At 37.6% G+C, this 14,718-nt stretch overlaps 1 protein-coding gene across 1 annotated transcript; it reads right to left on the bottom strand.

Annotated features, from left to right (window-relative positions):
* Positions 1-2,350: 2,350 nt before the first annotated feature.
* LOC110447548 (melatonin receptor type 1A-like) lies at positions 2,351-12,466 on the bottom strand. The gene is made up of 4 exons (XM_021493321.1): positions 11,729-12,466; positions 8,098-8,215; positions 6,552-6,672; positions 2,351-3,439 (listed from the first exon to the last, which is right to left on the bottom strand). The coding sequence occupies exons 1-4, from the start codon at positions 11,918-11,920 to the stop codon at positions 2,725-2,727; spliced, it is 1,146 nt and encodes a 381-aa protein (XP_021348996.1). The 5' UTR covers positions 11,921-12,466; the 3' UTR covers positions 2,351-2,724.
* Between the last annotated feature and the right edge of the window lie 2,252 nt (positions 12,467-14,718).

Genomic DNA, 14,718 nt, shown 5'->3' with positions numbered 1-14,718 from the left:
CACTGGATCCACGTAAATAGGTATATAGATATAGATTGAGTTTTTTCTTGCGGATTAAAACGAGGAAACAGACATCAATACGTGGTAAATGGCTCCTGAGACGTTCTAGAAAACAAAATGTTCGTGGGGGAGACCCCCAGACCCCCCTTAAAAGGGTGGGTGGGTGGAAGACCCCCTCCCATACTCTCCCCCTGCTCGCGCTTCGGGGGGGGGGGGGGGCTGCCTTCGGCAACCCTATGTCGGGCTTACACATGGTAAAGGAGCTAGCTACGCGCCTGACCTCTACGGACTAAGGGATGTATATTGAGAGTATCCTGTATGTAACAAGTCAGTTCCATCGTAAGCCTCTGAGCTAGGCACACGTCTACGCTTACCTTCAAGTCTAATACAACATAGTACCAGACGATTGGAGTTTATTGTTTGTACTACAGTATCTGGGACTGTGTGGGTAACAGTGACCATATAACTTGCCTATGTCCTTCATTAACCGACATGTTTCAAAATCTTCAGATGTAAATGTGTTCATCAGCAATCAACAGCAAAACATACAGGACTCGATACTGGTATCACTGAGCTGCATATAATGCAGATCTTAGCTCGATGCCAGGATTGTTATCGGAATTAGGAGGGATGTTACAGACAGAAAGGACAGTAGAGGACACGGAATATAAAATAAAACTACATTAAATAGGAGGAACATTTAAACTTAATAACATCCCAGAAGACGTTAATGCAGTCTAGATGAACTGACTGACCACACAGACGCTAGGCTGTTTCAATTATGTAAATTAAGGCTCCTATTGGAAGTAGCAAAGGCGTTTCCGTGGAAAACTATCTTTGCTACTTCTTACAAGTCTGGTGTAGAGTAGAGGATGGTATGTTATGGTAGATTTCTATGTACGTAATCCATGCTAATTGTTATTGTGTAATTTACCACGACTCTGTGTTTCTAAACACCTTTTAGAGTAAACGGAACAGAGTCCTATTTATAGAAGACCTATATCGGAAACATTTGGGAGTATTCAATAGTGGTCTGGATCGCAGTTCAGTTTTTAACACGTTTGACCTCTTGAGACAATAGCGTTTTGTAGACCAAACCGATAGCCTTTAAATCTAGAACATTAAGGCCAAATTTCTTTCCTTTCAAAAAGAATTGACCACTCTTAAGATTTTTTTTGTTTGAACCCCGTGACATTGAAAGTAGGACTAGGTACTCATTTGATATGTTAACCTAAGTGACCTGAGAAATTGTTACAGCAATATTTGGACATAAACTAATGTGTTCAGAGTAATTTTACACGTTTTAAGGGTTTAGATCAACTTTCGGTAAAAATGCCACCTCAAATGATGTAATATACGCCATGGCACATTACTTTAGGTCCAAATATGTGCAGGTCCCTGTGAAATCAGTTACGCACCATCGTACTTGTTCCGCCAGGCATTGTAATCGTTTAAGGGGAAAACAACAGAAATAAGAATCGTCAGACTAGTGATAACGTACCACGACATGAAAAGTCGAACTGAAAGTAGTTGAATTCAAACTACAAAAGCTCGTTGAAGTGTCATCTTCAGTGCATTTTAGCTTCTAGAAATTTAAATTTATCAGAGATTGATTTGTACGATTTCCCATTTTGAAAATTATTTATATAGCAAATATGCGTGGAAGGGAATTATCATGTGTTTGATTGTGCCATTTTATGTGTGTTCTGAACGTCGTTCATCCACGTATTCATTCTTCCCGTACATTTTATATAAAAAATATCCTATACACATTTATATTCTATCATATATATCTGTTTAACTTAAATATTAGTTCTTATATTTCAACTGAATTTCTTTTACTGACGTTGCTATGTTTCTTTTATGTCAACCTTACCCCGTCACATATCATTGTTCTATTATGTAAGTAGTCATATAGCTGTTGTCTAGTTCTTTATTTATTTTGACAAAATAATTAATCCGATTTTCGAAATTCAAATGCTATATTGTTCAAGAGTAGTAAGTAAATGATGCAAATTTCAGTAAACTTGTCTGTTTCCAGACTCGGGAGCACTCCCGGCTACCGAGGGATTCCCAATGCCCTATATCTCTACATGTTTTATTTCACGTGCATGTCGCCTTCGTTATCTCTAGCCGTCTCCCTTGGTTCTAGGTTCTGACAATTTTTCTGTTAATTAACTAATACCTACTGCTTCTTTTAAACCAATTAAACCAAGGTTACATGATAGCCATATGTCCATTACCGAGAGACAAGTTTGCGTGTATATGTATGCAGTGACAGTCCTTTCTAAACGGTCGATATTGGCTACCCATAATATACAATAAACAATGAAAACGAAACAGGAACGAGTGCCTTTGTTATAATCGCATACTTTATTGAGTGCAATTTCAAGACGCTTGTAAACACAGTTATAAGAGAAGTAACAGCCTGGCGAATTATATTGCTTGGATTACTCGTGTTCCATGTACCATTTCTTTTTCATATAAATGCACCAAAAGATATTCCAAATTTCTTTTCTTTCTTACATCATTTGCTTCCCAAAAGGTCGAACACGTGCATTGGCTGATGACAATGGATAACGTTACTGCAATAAAGAATACAGCTCAAACTGACATGATTTAAATGATGCTATACTACATGACCAAACAAACAGCTATGAGTGATCCAACCTTTACACAGGTAACATCTAGATCTGTGACTGGTTCTCACAAGAAAAACGACTCTCACACATAGTGTGACGCGGGGAAGATTTTATGATGCGTGTTATCACTGGAAGTGGAATACCCTGAGCTGGAGTCAGTGGAAGAGTTCTTTTTATCGCCACTTATCTTGACCATTACTCTGAACTTACAACTGCAGCAGACCTTTTGCAAGAACTGTTTATAGCCATCACGAAAATTCCTGTTCGTTGCGCCGTAAAGGATGCTGTTTAAAGAACTGTTGAAATGACCAATCTGGAGAAATACTGTATAGAGCCACGATGGCCAACGATCACCGCGGTCGAAAAACAATGTGAGGTCATAAGGCGTCCAGCAGATGAGGAAAGTGAGAAATACAATAAAAAATGTCCGGGCTAAATTGACGTTATCTCTTTGCCGTTTGGTTTTCTTCTTTTCCTTTTTCGTTTGTTTTTTCATCTGTTTTTCCATCTGTTTTCTAGATTTCTTTACGTAAAAGTAAATGTTTAGATAACAGAACATGATAACCAAAAGAGGCAACCAAAGTGCCATCACACTTAGGAAAATTGTGTATGATAGGGAAATCAGTCTGTCGAAGGAACATCCGAGTGTTTTAAGGTCGAATGTATGTCCTCCCCATCCAGTCAAGTTCGGCAGTTCAATGAGGAATGCAAGGAACCAGACGAGCACACAAAGAAGGAAAGTCTTGTTTTTGGTGAAAATCTGGTTGTAGTAATGGTTCTTGTTGATCATGATATATCTGGAGAGAAAAAAAATATATTAATGAAACAACGAGGACAACTTCTGGTATAAAAATGGCTTCGATGTAAAAACAATTTTGTTTCTAATTACCGACCTAAACTTCAAAGTGTTGGGTCGATAAACGCCAACAGAGAAAAGTTAACTGTTTGCCTCAGTATAGATAGGTTCTATGCACGAATATTTCAGTGAACATCCATCCTGATATAGTTAATTAGGGCATGACCTTCTTCATAGAATTTACACAGAGTCTGATTCACCCGTCAACTACGTCCCTAATACATAAGATAGGTTATAAAAGTTGTTTTTCTACCGGAATATTTTCGTTTACGTAATGGTCCTGTTCTATTTTGTGTTTGCACTGTAATCTTCCCTAACACGTAATACACTGAACAATTTTGTAAACAGATCAAACTTAATATTTGCATGTTAAATTATTTACTATCAAATAAACTCACGTTTGTTTACGCTATTGAAATCATTTATTTTGTGAATTTCGTTTCACTACCCGCTTTTCTAGACCTGTTTCAAACAAAATGCAGTTCGTGAAATGAATACTATGATGATGATTATTTTGCGGTCGACTCTGCTACTGAACTCAATATATATTGTAAGTGCATGTAAGTATCACTACAGAGATAGTCGTTATCTTATGTTCGAGCTAATTTATTTTGTTTTGTTTTGTAAAATGATAAATAATTTGAGAGAAGAAAACTTGACATGTCATACAATTGTCCTTTAAGCGTTAGTCAAATGGGGGAAACGTAAACATGCAAACACAAGACCGCCTATTTGAATATATTTAGGGTTAGGCAGATGTTTTGACCTATTGACCCCTGCCATATGAACACTACTGCTACGTAAATGTGCGTCATTGCCCATCAACAAGATACTCTTAGTCCTCTACAGGAAGAAGATACTCAGAAGGGATACTTGACAATAAACAAGGGTCGTTGTTGACCAAGTGAACTTCGTATCGTTTTGACTGAAATACTGCGTAGGAGAGAAACATTTGAAACTCTTTCGCCACGTATGGTTGGGAAGACTCTACGACAAACATGTAAATAATTATGTTCTCACATTTAGTTCATAGGCAACCAGATAAGGGAATTATTTTAAACACATAGAAACTCTATTAATTGTTCTACAATTAATTACAGTACCTAAGCAGCGACAATTACACGGTTAGTTAATAATAAAAATATTTAGCCATATGGTTGTGGTAGTTTTATACATGTAGCTGGAAGTGGTACGGGGAACCTTTATATATTTGTGTTACTATATTATCACGCTTACCATAATGCAAATCGCAAATATGTTATATTCACTTCATATAGTATTATGTTATACAGGATATTGTTGACGTTACATGCATTCTGTAATAGTCAATATAATTCCCCTAGTTTTCTACCACGACTTTTCTTAAAACATCATCATATCTGACCGAATGAGTCGGTTCTTTTGAGCCTATATTCAGGAAAGTAAAGTTTGGATATTTACGAATTATTGAGAAAGAAATGCGCACACAGTAGACAACATTCGAATGAAAAAAATGATTTTTTTATCTACTTTACAACAATAATAAAACAAGTTATATACACTAATATTAATCACTTTTGTTGGCCTAGATGGTAACACGCAATGATCAATCAAGTCCACAAACCCGATGAAAGAGGGTGAAACGAACAATAAACAATAAAGGAAGAGATAAGCACTGTGATTTCCCTCTATATTGTTCATTTATTAATCATTTGTTAGTTAAGCATTCTCTTTATAATGTTATAATCATGATTCGTCATTTTTAGAGCGTTCGAGAAACTGTTCATTTATTTATAATCCAAACTCATTTTTCATCGCGTTTCTATAGCTAATTTTACAAGGCCCCCATTGCACTTTTTTTCGGGGTAAAGCGTTCTGACATGCTGGTGGTCAAAGTAAATGACCTATCGCAAGGATTCAGCGACCAGATATCTACAAATAACATCATTACGTCAAAAGCTGTGATAATTACGGCTGTTTAGAGATAAGACACACACGCCAATTTACTGCCTAAAAATTCCCGAAGTACATTATGCCGTTCCATTATAAAATCAATTAATCACAGCGGCTGCAGACGAGAAACAGGTGATAAGGACTGGGTTCAAATGTACGTAGCCGAGTAGGATCCTACGAGGACGAGAAGGAAATTCCTCCAAGGAATACTGAGTAAAGACAATACATGTAACCTACGCGTTGATTGTGGTATATGGTATTTCAGTGTAAGGCACCGTCTAACTTAAACATATGAACCAGATGTTTTATTTTAATTTTATCAATGCGAGCCTTGGTGGTAATTAGATTATGTTCAAATGATTTAACGGGAAGCGTAAAGTTACATCGTTGTACTCGAACAAACGACATTTAGCACAATTAATTTTAATCACACGGATAAGAATTTTAAGTTGAAACAACAAATCCAAATTACACGTAGAGAAGGTGGCACGAACAAAAGTATTATGAGTTTATTATTTTGTCGCTTTATGTATAGACAGAAATAATTATGGTTCAATGAATCATAAAATTAGTATCTGCCACGAAGATAGCGCCCTGCAAAAACACACACACATATTTCGTTAAAATCAAACCAGGAAGTTTGGAAAGGGAGGCATGACGGCATCCGTTAAGACAATTGTTCATAAAACAGACACTTAAATCCAGGATAGAGGGTGAAGGAGAATATGCAAACTCGGCTATCAACAAGGACATAAATCAAGGAATCAAAAATCTATCTAAGGAACTGTTACTGCAATTACTCGCCTATTCATGGAAACTGAAAGTATAGGACATGCAGCTTATCAGGAAGTGGGAAAACATTTGCCAGCTCGAGATGTTTCGCATTGCTTCCCTCTTCATACTGCAAAACTAATAATCATGTCTGGTCTTTCCGTTTTAATGAACCAGTCGGTTGTAGTGTCTTGTAATGTGTATTCAGGTCACGATCAAGCTATGGAGTACTTGCATACAATACAAAAAAAAAAAAAAATAATAATAATACATGCTCACGTCTTTATACCTAAACCATTAAGTAAAATATTCAAATAAAGAGACAGCGAATTATCCTAGACAAAGGTTACCTGTTCACAGAAATGGCGGCGAGGTTCATCATAGACGATGAACACGACATTACGCACACCACAGACAAGGTATGACACCACCAGACGTTCCGCACGAAAAACTCGGGTCCATCAATGACACCTGTAACATAGCAACATGAAAAAGGATTGTCATACTTTTGGGCCCCAAGTAGTAATTAGCTTAATCAGTGTTTACCACAGGTTTCATATTTTGTGTATTTTTAAAACTCAACCATTAACCGAGTAAAATTTTCCAAATATTTTAGAAGCAAAAATTCCTTGAGAAAGTTCAAGTTTTTAACCTTGTATATTGACAAAGCTATTAATTGTTGAACAATATCGTTAACCAGTGATTAAGCTAATCACCTATTGAACCTCTGGGCCCTGGTCTGGGTATTAAACAGAGAATGAACCCAATTGGCCATTATACTCTGGTGATACGAATTCGTTGACAGTAGTGTTACTCAAAGAGTCAAATAATCACTTGAAATACGGAGAAAGGAATAATTTTTTGATATTTTGTTTTGTTTGTTAATGCAGAAAGCCAAACACAGTAAACGATCCCTGAACCATACATAACGTTGCAAAATTTCAACTATGTTAGACTAGATAATGTATTTTAAACCAGAATTCATGTAAACCGTAACAGATTTAATGAGAGCTAAATATTACAACCTTTTATAATTCATCAGCAGGTCCATCTACTTTCTGACGTAAAAGTTAGAAAACACCACCTCAAGTTTAATGATGGGTTTGGTCCATTCGTCCATTCAGGACTCATGGATAGTAATAAAACAATACATGTTATAACTTTCCTAGTAGCGTATTAAAGATGTTAAACGAGCAGGAAAGCAAAATAGTGTAGGTATCGTTGGATGTTAAGATTAATTATTCAACATGTCATTTCAATGATACGAAATGGAATAGTATGGTTTTAACCAATGCTCTCCAGTATTACGTTACTCAACTGGATTTTCATCGCTTGTGAATCGGGGATATTTGATGAACGTAACAAATGGAAGGTTTCCAATGATTGGAAAGAGGAGAAGTTGTGTATCAAACGGTGACAAAATAAAGTTAAAGCAAAGAAAGACAATGATATGAAAGGGAACACATAGTTAGGGAAAGGAAGCTCATTAAATGGGAGAAAAAGGGGAGATAACACACTGAAAGAAAGTTTACCGGATTAGGTATAGACGGATAAATAACCCATTGAAGAGGGATCATCCCATTGCAGGGCCTCGTTATAAATAAAACACATAATCATAAGTCTGGAATAAAAGGAGAGATAACACATTGAAAGAAAGAAAAAAAAGAAAGAAAGTTTACCTGGTGTAAGCTTACAAGGATAATTAATTTATTGGGGAGAGTTCATTTAAAGTCTTTAAAGCTACAAGCCAATGGAAATACAGAAAAAAAAACACATTTCAATTCCAACAATTATGCAATGACTTTACTCTAACATATAGGCTTGCTACATCATCAGGTATCCGACATTGAATGTCAACTCGATAATCGAACCCTTATTTCCTGTTTGATGCCTTACCCAGTATGTTGAAAGGTTCCACGATAGTGACAATGATAATATCTGCCACTGCTAGGTTCACGATGAACATGTTTCCTGTCGTCCTTAGTCGTCTACTCACGATCACTGCACCTATCACCTGGAACATAATATACAACCAAGTGTTTAATTTATTTATTGATAAACAACAGCGAACACGGTGTCTGAAACATTCTGGACTATTATGTGAATACATTATCTAAGTTATGGTCAATGTTAATATGTAATCTGTTATAGCCATCAGGAACAGAATTCCCCCCACCCCCATATTTCGTTGAAATCAAACCAGGAAGTTTAGAAAGGGAGGCATGACGGGCATCCGTTAAGACAATTGTTCATAAAACAGACACTTAAATCCAGGATAGAAGAGGGCGAAGGAGAATATGAAACCAGCACTTTACACAATCTCACATAATGAGCTTTTAAGGGCATCATAAGATGGTTAGGCAAAATGTGATTTATTCAATCTTAAAGAAATAGTAGTTAAGAGTGCCATGTCATTCAAACGTGATCAACAAACATACACGAGTAAAATATGTCAGTTTACCATTCAAATGTGAAATGTCATGTTGACAACCAACATCGAATAACAGGTTATGGATAAAATGACTATCGTTACGATCAAATGTATTCGCTAGTTTAGTATGGAGTCAAGTTATTTTGTAACAAATACGTTATGTCGTAAAGATAAACTTGTATTTAAACTTGTTACTCAGATCAGTTAGTTTGTCACATCACATTTCACTTTTAAGACATATTAATTGAACTGTAACTCAGTTTTTGTGGAATTTGTCTCTAGCCGACACTCTCTATTTACTATAATAGATCGACGACCGCAGCAATATTTAATCCTTATATTAGATTAAGCCCTTTTAATACCTTGGCAATGTCTTGTTCCAGTCTACGTACATGCGTTATGTAAGAATATTATCAAACTTAACAATTTTATCACACAATCAGAGTCCGACACATCTACTGAACCACGACTCAAATCCTGACACTAATGACAACAACAAACTCTGCAACTATGTACAAAAATTGATAAGAAATTCCAAACGATTTGACAACGATCTGACAATACCTGAAGTTGTGTCCGGCCCTACGGTCCCTGCTAGACCAACCCCAACTCCCAACCCTACCAAAACGCCCACCCCTACCCAAACTCCCACCCCTACCTAACTACTCCCCAAATCCTACCCCTACCAAACTACTCTCCAACTCCCACCCCTACCCAACTACTCTCCAAATCCCAACCCTACCCAACTACACCCCAAAACCCACCCCTACCCAACTACTCCCTAACTCCCACCCCTACCCAACTACTCTCCAACTCCCACCCCTACCCAACTACTCCCCAATCCTACCCCTACCCATCTACTCCCCAAATCATACCCCTACCCAACTACTCCATAACTCCTACCCCTACCCAACTTCTCTCCAACTCTCACCCTACCCAACTACTCTCCAACTCCCACCCCTACCCAGCTACTCCCCAAATCCTACCCCTACCCAACTACTCCCCAAATCCTACCCCTTCCCAACTACCTTCCAACTCCCACCCCTACCCAACTACTCCCCAAATCCCACCCCTACCCAACTACTCCCTAACTAACTCCTACCCAACTACTCCCTAACTCCTACCCCTACCCAACTATTCTCCAACTCCCACCCCTACCCAACTTCTCCCTAACTCCTACCCCTACCCAGCTACTCCACAAATCCTACCCCTACCCAACTACTCCCCAACTCCCACCCCTACCCAGCTACTCCCCCAATCCTACCCCTACCCAACTACTCCCCAAATCCTCCCCCTTCCCAACTACCTTCCAACTCCTACCCCTACCCAACTACCCCCTAACCCCTACCCCTACCCAACTACTCCCCAAATCCTGCCCCTACCCAACTACTCTCCAACTCCCACCACTACCCAGCTACTCCCCAAATCCTACCCCTCCCCAACTACTCCCCAAATCCTACCCCTTCCCAACTACCTTCCAACCCCTACCCCTACCCAACTTCTCCCTAACTCCTACCCCTACCCAGCTACTCCACAAATCCTTCACATACCCAACTACTCCCTAAATCCTACACCTACCCAACTACTCTCCAAATCCTACCCCTACCCAACTACTCCCTAACTCCTACCCCTACCCAACTACTCCACAAATCCTTCACATACCCAACTACTCCCTAAATCCTACACCTACCCAACTACTCTCCAAATCCTACCCCTACCCAACTACTCCCTAACTAACTCCTACCCAACTACTCCCTAACTCCTACCCAACTACTCCCCAAATCCTCCCCCTTCCCAACTACCTTCCAACTCCTACCCCTACCCAACTACTCCCTAACTAACTCCTACCCAACTACTCCCTAACTCCTACCCCTTCCCAACTACCTTCCAACTCCCCCCCCTACCCAACTACTCCCCAAATCCTACCAAACTACTTCCTAACTCCCACCCCTACCCAACTACTCCCTAACTCCTACCCCTTCCCAACTACCTTCCAACTCCTACCCCTACCCAACTTCTCCCTAACTCCTACCCCTTCCCAGCTACTCCACAAATCCTTCACATACCCAACTACTACCTAACTCCTACCCCTACCCAACTACTCCACAAATCCTTCACATACCCAACTACTCCCTAAATCCTACACCTACCCAACTACTCCCCAAATCCCACCCCTACCCAACTACTCCCCAACTCCCACCCCTACCCAACTACTCCCTAACTAACTCCTACCCACCTACTCCCCAAATCCTACCCCTACCCAACTACTCCCTAACTAACTCCTACCCAACTACTCCCTAACTCCTACCCAACTACTCCCCAAATCCTACCCCTACCCAACTACTCCCTAACTAACTCCTACCCAACTACTCCCCAAATCCTACCCCTACCCAACTACTCGTCAACTCCCACCCCTACCCAACTACTACCCAAATCCATACCCCTACCCAACTTCTCCTTAACTCCCACCCCTACCCAACTACTCCCTAACTCCCACCCCTACCCAACTACTCCCTAACTCCCACCCCTACCCAACTACTCCCTTACTCCCACCCCTACCCAACAACTCCCTAACTCCTCTATCAATACTTTGTTCATAACACAAACTATGGTTGTAAATATATGTTTAAGATTTAATACGTTAGCATAACTAGTGTACATTCCTTTTGTTCACATGTGTGCAATAACATTTGTTTAAAAAAAACACACACAAAAATGAAAAAAAAAAGAAAAAAAAACAATGAGGAAAGAAGTGAAGGAAATAAGTAACGTATCCGGTATAAATCTAACACAAGTATACATCAGACAGTAATTTGTTTTATCTCCAAATGTACATTATTGTATGTGGCGTCAGACAATCAACTAAATATCCAATACATTATACCAATAATACGTGTAAAGTTTATGTCCATGAAGAGGCTATCGCAAGTTTAGTATCCTCAGAAGTTTGGACTACATTTCTCAAAAAAAAAATTGTACATATTTTATATAACAAATACAAATCAGGCGTTTGAAACGATTTAATCAAGAGATATTTCCGAAAGTTTAGCGATTCGTCAGCTTATGCTAGAAAACACATCTGTGTGAAATACTTACCAGAATATTTCCAATTAAACCAGTGACAGAGGATATAGATAGAGCCAGCAAGAACAGTATGGACTGTACTGGAGAATGTTCGAGGGGTCTGCTCAAAAATTCATCGGCCGTGTAGTTCCCGTAGCCCTTTTCCACCTGCCTCTGGATGATTAGTTCAAATATTGGGTCCAATTGTTCCTCCATTGCAACCATCTTAAGTTTTCTATGTAGAAATGGCGTCCCTCTCTAGGAATGTACGTATTATGTTTGTTTTATCAAAACAAAATGCAACGTGTCATTAATCACACTTTTGTTTTGTAATACTTTCCTGAAACGTTACAGATACATGTAACTACATGCTCTTTATAGTGATGGAAGTGCTGCTCGCTGCCTTTGTCCTTCGGTTTAACTATGTTTAGTAGTTTCTGTGCTTGTACAAGTATATGTGAATTACTTCTGTTTGTACTCACACACCAGACGTGTAATTTTCCATGTAATTAATGCCTTCAACATACATCATTTCCAGCACAAATTTAGTTTTTAACTTTTTTGTGTGATCCTATTAAGACAGTATTGGAAAGGTTGATTCCTCCCCACGTTTCTGATTGATGCCAGCAGTCCCGAGATGGTATTATCTGTCTGTCCTGTTCAGAAACAAAACAAATTTGCACCATACATCCAATCTTCTAGTAATATAAGTGTATAATAAGGACCACATCGCTGTTTACTAGAGTATTCGGAGGCGTAGGTATGGATACACATTTGGACCACGCATTAAGGCCACACCGCGGTTAACTAGAGTATTCGGAGGCGAATGTATGGATACACATTTGAACCACGCATTGAGGCCACACCGCGGTTAACTAGAGTATTCTGAATTGTTGAAGCTTATTGCTATAAATGTTACAAGTACAGTTGTTTTAAAGTATGGATCAATTCCCTTGATCATCTTGCTATTACCGTTGGGATTCTTTGAAGTACCTAACGGACATGTATACAGTTATAATGATACTTACTAGTGTTAATTTATATATTTTATTTCGAAATGTATTCAAGTCATTGACCTTTTTTCATTATTTATTCGTATGAACAAAAATGATAATTGTTATAAACATAAGTTTTAACTTAATTCAGTTTTGGACAAGGCCAAGATAATAAATTGATGTGTCGATGTTTAGGCTGAAAACCAAAGTGTACTTTGAATAAACTGCGATTAATTGGTCGACCGAAAACCGAAGTGAGCTCTTAATCAACCGCGAAGCATGGCTATCCTTATAATATAATTGAAAAAGACACTTTTTAGTTAATTTCTGAAGATAATTTATTAGTTCCTTGTCAAAAACAATACAATTTTGCACTAAACACAGCAGTGCGCTGTAATTTCATCGTCAAACAACGTCAACTAAGCAGACATTAGAATTACAAATATCGCGCTAAACAAAAGTCCACCAGTGGGGAGTAGCATAATTTAATTATGTAACGCGTGCACTTTTGTTTTCTGTCTATATATCGACGAGCCAATTTATTATTTTGTCCAATTCTTATCATTTAAATATCAGAACTAGAAAAGAAACTAAAAAGCTTTTCTTTAACACAAAAATATGTGTCATTTTCATAAACAATAGCAAACGTATGTTTTTAATGACGTAATGATTTGTAACGCAAATCAAATCAATGTGGTGTTTTAAATCCCCCGCGCGCATGCTATGACTCGATAATCTGGTTGAGCGGGAGCTTCTTATCGCCTGATTAACTCTTTCAAACATTGACGCTAATAAAGCTATACTTTTCTTCAGCTTTGCCAGTCGTCGAGAATTTTTCAATATAATTTGCTCTAAAATCGAGTTATATGCTCTGATTTCCAATGTCGAAAGACGAGGTTGCAGACACTCATTTAAGTCTGACAGATGATTTTACTTTTATCCTAAAAATCCGTGTAAATGTTTTTTGTTAATGTTTAATGTTTATGTAGCTTGATTTACTGCGCATTAAGAACAACACAAATGATTTATCATATTATCTTCTTTATAATTATGTTTATATCAACATTAATGATTTACTATACACTCTAAAGGTTTATAATGTACTTTGACTTATTGTGTGTCAAATCCACACTAATGGTTTATTATGTAACATGACTTATTGTGTGCTAAAGTCCACATTTATGGTTTATTATTAACGTTGTCTTATTATGTGTTTAGATCGACATTGTTGGTTTCTTATGCACTAAAGTGTGGGTTAAGATCCACTTTCAAGTTAAGTTTGTACCTTGACTGATTTAGGGTTAAACTCGACACTAATGGTTTATCATGTACCTTGACTTATTTAGTGTTAACTCGACACTTATGGTTTATTATGTACCTGGACCTATGTAGTGTTAATATCCACACTAATGGTTTATCATGTAACTTGACTTATTTATTGTTAAACTCGACACTAATGTTTTTTATGTACCTTGACTTATCTAGTGTTAATATCCACATTTATGGTATATTATGTACCTTGACTTATTTAGTGTTAAAATCGACACTATTGGTTTATTATTTACCTTAACTTTTTTAGTGTTAAGATCCACACTAATTGTTTATTATTTACTTTGACTTATTTAGTGTTAAACTCGACACTAATGGTTTATTATGTAACTTGACCTATTTAGTGTTAAACTCGACACTAATGGTTTATTATGTACCTTGACTTATTTAGTGTTAAACTCGACACTAATGGTTTATTATTTACCTTGACTTATTTAGTGTTTAGATCCACACTAATGTTTTTTTTTTTTATGTAACTTGACTTATTTAGTGTTAAGATCCACACTAATGGTTTATTATATACCTTGACTTATTTAGTGTTAAACTCGATACTAATGGTTTATTATGTACCTTGACTTATTTAGTGTTTTGATCCACACTAATGGTTTTTTATGTAACTTGACTTAATTAGTGTTAAGATCCACACTAATGGTTTATTATATACCTTGACTTATTTAGTGTTTTGATCCACACTAATGG

Source organism: Mizuhopecten yessoensis, unplaced genomic scaffold, assembly GCF_002113885.1.
Source record: "Mizuhopecten yessoensis strain PY_sf001 unplaced genomic scaffold, ASM211388v2 scaffold3459, whole genome shotgun sequence".
Lineage (NCBI taxonomy): Eukaryota > Metazoa > Mollusca > Bivalvia > Pectinida > Pectinidae > Mizuhopecten > Mizuhopecten yessoensis.
Note: the sequence above shows the minus strand (reverse complement) of the source record. Positions and strands in the feature narration are given on the sequence as shown.